The sequence below is a fragment of the Chrysochloris asiatica genome, unplaced genomic scaffold (genome assembly GCF_000296735.1).
Source record: "Chrysochloris asiatica unplaced genomic scaffold, ChrAsi1.0 scaffold00003, whole genome shotgun sequence".
NCBI lineage: Eukaryota > Metazoa > Chordata > Mammalia > Afrosoricida > Chrysochloridae > Chrysochloris > Chrysochloris asiatica.
The window spans coordinates 12,941,862-12,950,126 of record NW_006408521.1 but is presented as its reverse complement, the minus strand read 5'-3'; the positions used below and the strand labels follow the sequence as shown (position 1 = coordinate 12,950,126).

At 34.8% G+C, this 8,265-nt stretch overlaps 1 protein-coding gene across 1 annotated transcript in view; it reads right to left on the bottom strand.

Moving 5' to 3' along the window:
- Window positions 1-700: 700 nt before the first annotated feature.
- Window positions 701-8,265, bottom strand: part of LOC102838377 (gastric triacylglycerol lipase-like) — a 10,476-nt gene continuing 2,911 nt past the window's right edge. Inside the window, exons 5-9 of the mRNA XM_006831436.1 lie at window positions 8,021-8,157; window positions 6,256-6,402; window positions 5,387-5,458; window positions 1,284-1,361; window positions 701-934 (exon numbers count right to left, since the gene is read on the bottom strand). Coding sequence (XP_006831499.1) covers window positions 701-934; window positions 1,284-1,361; window positions 5,387-5,458; window positions 6,256-6,402; window positions 8,021-8,157 — 668 coding nt within the window. The remainder of the gene's footprint in view (window positions 935-1,283; window positions 1,362-5,386; window positions 5,459-6,255; window positions 6,403-8,020; window positions 8,158-8,265) is intronic.

The following is an 8,265-nucleotide window of genomic DNA, read 5'->3' as shown; positions in this document are numbered from 1 at the left end:
ACATGGATGAATTTCAAAATGATTAGGCTGAAACAAGCCAGAAAATAAAGAATCAATACTGTATTAGTCTATTTATTTGACAATTCTAGAAAAGACAAACTAATCTGTATTAAGAGAAAGGAGACCTGCTGTTGACTGGCAATGAAGAGGGCTAGAAAGAGGTAGGACAGGAGGTTTACAGCAGTGAACTTCTCAGATGATGACCATGTTCATTATCATGATTATTGTCATGGTTTCAGAGGTGCATTGATAAGTCAGAACTTGTTAAGTAAGGTACTAGAATGTGAGGATGGTGCAGGACACACCATGCTGTTGTGCATAGGGTCACTATGAGTTGGTGCTGACTCGAAGACATCCAACAACAATAACAACAGCAACAACAATAATATTTTTAGAATTAAGGAAGATCAACTTGAATTGGAAAGAGGACGTGGACAAAGTAGGGTTACTTAGAAGGCAGAATAAACAGGAGTTAGCTGACATATTGGATTTGGCAAAAAAAAAAAAAAAAATTGATTCATAGAAAAATTTTAAAACAGCCCTGAAAATCATACATGGCATGACTGAGGAAAATAATGATTTATTGAAATAAATGGAAAAAGTTATAATCATCTTTATGAAGTTATTGTGAAAGAGAATAAATCAGTAATAATGTTCTCAAAATAAATTCTACTGATAAAACTCCAAATGATGTCTATCCTTAGGGGTTATTCCTTATTATATCAATAATTTCATAGTAAATATCCCAAGGTGCTTTACATCCAAATAGAAAATCTATGTGATTATATAAAGGCAGTGACTTGACATAAATAAGGTTAGGGATGTCAGGGAGTAGAAATTGTACATCCAGAGGGTCAGCCAAGTTGTCCTGTAGACCATACCACACTGCAGTTCTCACGTTCAGCGTCTTCATACTGTACTGGGGCGGAATGGGCTAAATGTAAACAATAGAGGAAAACAACCATTAGTTCCACTCTAGAAGCAGCAGTAGATAATGGGATAAACTAATGTTTCTTAAGATGATAGCGTGCCCCTTGCTGAAAATACGGAAGAACTCTGGGAAGCAGAAGACCCTGTCTGGCCGCCATGTCTGATGAACCCATTCAAGTACCTGACTGTTCTGGAAATTTCTTCTGCTAAACTCACAACACACTTACACATAGAAAGTAAACGGCTACAGAAACAAATTGTAAAATAGCTATTGTATAAATATTTAGTGGAAACGCATTTATCCTTTTTTAAAAAATGAACTTTTTTGGAGTTTTTGCTCATTACACATTTACCTGCTCAGAGTGTTTCATGTTCTGAGTATGATTTCCATAGTCGTAAGCTCTAAGTACTTTACGAACGTCTCGAATTGCCTTCAATAAGAACAAAAAATTAAATTAAAAGCCCAAGATACAGATTTTTGACATTTCAAATTTACATAAGACATACATACAAAGAAATCACTTTGCATATTCCAAATCAGCAAACGAAAACTAGTAACTCCAAAGGAACATGAATCATTGAGAAGAGTGCAAACATTTTCTGCTCCTTTTACTCTTAAGCATTTCCAAGTCCAAAGACTAATGATTTGGTTGCTGTTGTTATAAAGTGCCATAGAGTCAGTTCCAACGCATAGGAACCCTGAATAGGGTTTCCAAGAAGTGGTGGGTTTGAACTATCAAACTGTGGTCAGCAGTCCAATGCTTCCTCTACTCTATAGCACCACACCAGGACTCTCTCTTTTTCTATTACCTTAAAAATCAAAAATCAAATCTCTGCCATTGAATCTATTACATCTCATAGTGGTGCTGTTCTGAAGCGCTTGGCTGCTAACTAAATGGTTGAGATTCAAACCCACTGGCAGCTCCTTGGGAAAAGATGTGGCCATCAGCTTTCCTAAAGATAGCAGCCTTGGAATCCTATGGGGCAGTTCTACTGTCCTGTACAGTAGCTGTAAGATGGAATTGAATTGATGGCAATGCATTTGTTTTTTATTTGGTAATCTTTACCTTTGTTGTCAGGGATCAGTTTTCACAGTTCAGGACTAAGTTAAGTCAAAATGTACCTGAGGATGAAAAATGCTTTCTTTTCAGGAGTATGTCCATCTTGTTTCTCTGATGTTGATTTCCTGGTTTAAGTAAGCTCTAGGTACACATGCTTCCCTGTACAAAATGTCTACACTCACTAAACTCCTCTCTAAACTCCCTGCACTATCCATTCTACCTCAGGCTCTGCATTGTTTAAGCAGAAGAAAACAAAGGCATAAATAATAATAACTGTTGATGATTGGGTTCCTGTCCATTACAATGTTTTCTTTTAATTTTAGATTGTATATATACTAACAACAAAATGCTTTTGTGAAAAATTTCTACATTGTATTTTATAACATTTTTAGCTACAACATTGTTAATAACTAAGTGGAAGTCTTTTAAAATTATACAACTGCTAATTATCACAACATTGTAGCTACAAACTCAGAAAACTTGATAATACTAGTGTCTATAAATACACTGGCAATAACTCAAACAACAGTATGGATTTTGTGAGTGTGCAGATAAAACCATGTGATCTGAAACATCATTGTAATTGAGTAATAATAACAGGGCTGACTGGAGCACATTATATAGTTCAAAAAGTAAATTAGCTTTGCATTGATAAATGTAAGCTGGGTTTATGAAAAAATGTTTTTGTTGTAATAATTAACTACGGGATACTTTTATAAAGAGTAATGGCTTTCATTGCAAGACGGTGGAATAAGTAGACTACCTTCTCAACAAAGACATGGGAGACCAAGGAAAACAGATATAGATGTTGATTCTGGATCCCTGAGCATCACAAGATAGAAAAGAGAGGTGGATTGAGTGCCAACTGGAAGAGAACGCTAAAGCGGAGCAGTGAGAGAGCGAGAGAGAAATAATGAACAGACTGTGGGCGGACATGGAGGACTTGATCATCTTTAGCTTTTGTGAGCAGCTGTTAATATAACAGCCTGCAGTCACAAAATATGACTGGAGATTGGCAGCAACCGGGTGCAGTTCTCCCTGTTTCCATGCCCTCCTGGTAGCCAAGGATGTGGCCAGTCCCTGCCCTAACAAACACAGCAGCCGGTTGCACCCCTTGCTGATTGGTATCTTGTTTGCCTGGAGTCAGCATCAGACACAGTGCCTCTGCTTCTGGAGGTGCAGGAACCTGAACTATGCTACACAAACAGGAGACAGAGAACTGCTTTCACACTTATAGTCTCTAACACATCCACCAGGAGATGTGATGAGTGTCTGAGAACATATCAATATATAATGATCAATTAAACATAAAAATGATACCACAATGTCTCACAGAAAACAGATAATTTCTGTTTAATGAAGCAGCAAGACACAGTGATCAAAATCCAGAGTCAGAAACTATAACCCAGAAACAGTATTGAACTACCTGATCAGGAATAGAAAGGAATGCTGGTTAGGCACTCCAGTGAACTTAGAGAATGATGGAGAAAACTGCAGATGAAATCAAAGTAAACATGGACAAATTGATAGAAGAGTTCAACACACAAACTGACAAATGAAAAAAATAGGACCATACAAAAACAGCACTCAGAAAGCCAGAAGATTAATACTAAGACTTCAGAAATAGGTAATACATTGAAAGGACAAAGAAGTAGAATTGAATCAATGGAAGGCTGAATTACTGATCTTGAAGGAAAATCTCTCAATATTTGTCTGCTAGAGGAACAATCAGAAAAAAGAACAAAAAAATTCAAAGAAAGCCTAAGATTTATGTGGGATACTATCAAAAGGAATAACTTACTAGTGATTGAAATTCCAAGAGCTAAAAAAGAAAAGAAAAATAGAGACTATTGTCCAAGAGTTGTTTGAAAAAAACTTCCCTAAATTTATGAAAAATGAGATGATAGCCATTCAAGAAGTTGAGCAAACTTCAAACAGGATAGACCTCAAAAGAAACACACTGATATATTATAATCAAAATTTCTAAACCAAAGACAAGAAAAAGATTCCGGAGAGCAACTGAGGAAAACCAAAAAGTTACCTAAAAAGGAGAACTAATAAAACTAAGCTCTGATTCTCAGCAGAATCCATACAGACAAGACAACAATGCAATGGCATATGTAAACCTTGGAAAGAAGAAACTTGGAGATCAAGATTCATATATCCAACAAAATTGTCCATCAAATATGTCAGTAAAATTAGATCATTTTAAGGTAACCAGAAATTTAAAGAATACGTAAAAACCAGATAACCTTTACAAAAAAAAAATATTAAAGGGACTTCTTGTGACAGAGACTAAGAACAGCTGCCAACCTGCGATTAATACAAATGACAATACCAATACCACCTAGATTCAGCCCAAATATAGACACATTCAATCTGAACCAGAAATACAATTGCAATATATATATATATATATATATAAAACTAGACCAACCTAGGTTAGCCCTAGGCCAACCCTTACTCCTTAAAAAAATGTGAATTAAATTGAATGTTAAAAGTGATGACTTTTGACTGAAGCACTGCACAAAAGTTTTATGGACAGATCATCTTTATCCACCAAGTTTATAAAATAGGTAAATAAACAAAGAATGTGAGCAAGTAGGCTTTACAAACTTGAATATTTTGAATTGTTGAACTACCAGGTCTGGTATCCTCCTCTCCTATTCCAACACTCTAAACCAATATTCTTCTGTATTCTTGCCTAAAAGAATGCAGGCAGACAGTAGAAATGAAACTTGGATTTCAAAATACTGTAGTGGGCTCAGATATTATGCCATTTCAGCTATTTCTCCAGAAAATACAGATTAGCAAAACAGTTATGCAAATTTCCATTTTTATCACTTTGACTTCATATTATTTTTTTATTGAAATTTAATTCTTATTATTCTACATTTCATTTGGAGTCCTGGTGTGGCGCTATAGGCTAAGCACTGGATGGTTAACCACAAGTCGGCGGTTGAAACCCACTGGGTGCTCCTTGGAAACCCTATGCAAGGGTGCTATGAGTTGGAACCGACTTCACAGCACTTAACAACAATGTTTCATATAGGTTCTTCCCACATCAAGATTTAACTATCTGTCAGCAAATATAGGAGAAGGTGCTCCTTTGATGACACTTGTGTTCTTTTTAGATTACAAGGTTCTTTTTATAAAATAAAATACTTCATTGATTTTGCATTTTTGAAAGTAGATATCAAGATATTAAGCTATGTATGCTTTATGATAACGGAGAAGCCAGATCCAATGTAGGGGATAGGTAACACAAGACATTTTCCATCTCTTCATATTTCTCATTGTTAACCATGTACACCTTCCCTGCCAGAAGGCCACTATATTATAGAGGAAATTTGACAACTCTGAAACACAGTGAAAAAAACAATGAAAGGCCCTACCTGTATGTAATGCAAAATATTTTGAAGAGAGCTTCCGGCTGGGCTTTGTGACAAATATACATCAGTGCAACTCTGGGAAAAAATATTATCAGTCATTGTTTCATCTCAATAATTTGAAATCTAATGCAATATTCAACTAAAATATGATGCTGATATTTATGTGACGAATGATGATATTTCTTGCCTTCTGAAACTATCATTTCAGTTGGCAGTGATTTAATACCACATAATTACAAGATCATAAGCAACTTAGAAACTTATTTACATTTTTTCAGCTTTGTAAGTCATGTACTAAATACATGACTTATAAAATATTTAATACGTGATTTATAAAATTCAGAATATGTAAATAAAGTTCTAAATTATTTATAACTATGTGAATATGTCATAGTATGTCACTGACAAATGAAATTATAGTTTAAATTCAATGAGTCAAGAAATATCATCATTCTTCACATAAATATACATATAAGGTTTACTTACAAAGTGTATGAGTCCTGGTGTGGCACTGTAGGATAAACACTGAACTGCTAACTTCAATGTCAGCAGTTCAAACCTACCAGCCACTTCTCAGAAACTATGTACAGGGTCGCTATGAGTTCAAACCAACTCCAAGTATAGAAGAAATAATAGAATTTTTATAAATAAAGTATAGAATTTTTACTTAGTATATATTATTGTTAAATCATTGTTAAATACATTTTATGATAGTTTAATCTTTTCTGTGGTGTATAGACAGTCTTGATAAGTGACCACTATTTTGATGAATGGCTGAAGTATTAGAATAAAGGTTCAAAACATTGAAAGTAATTTGAAGGCACTAATGTTACTTGAAAACTTTTCAGAAAAAAACATTCTAATATCCATACCAGGTTTAGGCTTTGTGGATCAAATCCAAACAGAGCAAAGTTAATCTTGGAACAGATAATATCCATTATATAATGGTTGCACAATGTTGTCCCAGCAATTCGGTTGAAAATGGTTTGCGGGAGGACTTCTTGTTTACCAAATATAATCTATGAAAATTAAGTTGAAAATGATCAATTGTTTCACCCTGAAACACACACACCTGCAACTCCCTCTGACAGCAAGGATTTCTGAATACTGTGGTAGTCTCAGATAGAATATTATGATGTCCCAGTCTAAAGATGAGACCAGAGAATTATTTCCTTAATATTTGAAATTAGAACTCAAAGTATATTTAAGCAAGGGATAAAATGTTATTATTCCTTACATTTGTTACTAGCTAAATTGCCTTTTCTGATTTGACCTGAGTGATTTATAAATTATGTATCTTTTGGAACAATGAATTAATTGCTTTTAGGAGGCGTTCTGGTGGCACAATAGTTAAGCACTTACTGCCATTAGCAGTTTGAACTCACCAGCTGCTATGTGGGAGAAAAACTGTAGTTTGCTTCCATAAATATTTATAGTCTTAGAAACCAGTTAGGAAGTTCTGTCCTATAGTGTTTCTGTCCTATAGGGTTTCTATGAATGAGAATCAACTCAGGGGCTACCAGTAATGGGAAATTGCACTTAATCAGTTTTTTGGGGGAGCTATCCATCATCTATGGAGCTCTGGTAGCATAGTGGTTACGAATCGGGCTGCGAACATTAAGGTCAGCAGTTCGAAACTACCAGCCGCTCCAAGGGAGAGAGATGAGGCTTTCTGCTCCTGTAAAGATTTACAGCCTTGGAAACCCTGTACAGGGTCGCTATGGGTTGGAACCGACTCGACGGCACTTAACAACAACAACAGTCTATCATCTATGATAATTTTCATTTCATGGTTGACTCTGCAGTGGGAGATGGATGGTTTCAATGCTATTTGATTTTAGTGTTTTAAAAGTCTCTCAAAATTTTGAGCATATCTGTTCTTGGAATTTCAAAGTAGTCAGTATCTCTGAAGAGACAAAATTCCAAACTAAAAAATTCAAAAGAAAAATTGTTTCCTTATTGTTGCTTTTATTTAAATTGTTATTTGCATGTTAAATTAATTAAGCCCAATAACATCAAGCCAGCTGACTTAGCAGTACATTTGCAATATAAAGTCTTAACAAGGTATTTAAATTCTTCCATGTTTACATAAATTGTTGTCATGTTTTATTGATCCTGTGGTACTGTAGGATAAGCACTGGACTGCTAACTGTAAGGTCAATGGTTCAAGCCCATCAGTGGCTCCTTGGAAACCCTATACAAGGTCGCTGTGGATGGAAACAAACTAGACAGACAGCAGCTAACAATGAAACCAGTTACTTTGGAAGTGAAAAAAAAGAGGCAAGAAATTGTATGAAATGTTTGGTTTGTAAATAATTTTCCAATGTCCTGGTATATTTTTATAATACAGAAATTTTAAAAAGTGGGGGGGAGGTACTGATTAATTTGACCAAATCTGTTGCTTATGTAGAAACAAACTGAAATTAGAATTATTTCAGTCACTTGTTCAAGGTAACCTGTGACTGAAATACAACCTATCACCAGTCTCCTAACTCAAGCTAAAATTTTTCTTTCTATTTCATTTTCCTGTTTTCTAAGTCTGCATAGCAAGTTGCTCTAATTGAAGAGTTGAAAAAGGCAAAAAATAGAGTTGCTATGTATTCTTAACAATTTCTGTGAGATAGAAAACATGCTTACCTTATATAATTTTGAAGAAATACGTAGGATTAGACTTGCTAACCTGTTTATGTATTTCATGTAGATGACTGGAGCTAATGCAAAAAAATTTTTGATCTTTTGAGCCAACTCAGGAATAGAAGAAAATGCTATAAATGCTGAAATAAATAGAAAACATACTAATGAACACTGTTTGTCATACTTAAAAGAAGAGGCATTATATTATAACTCTGTACATTTCTGAACAAGATATGTACAGAGTTTAA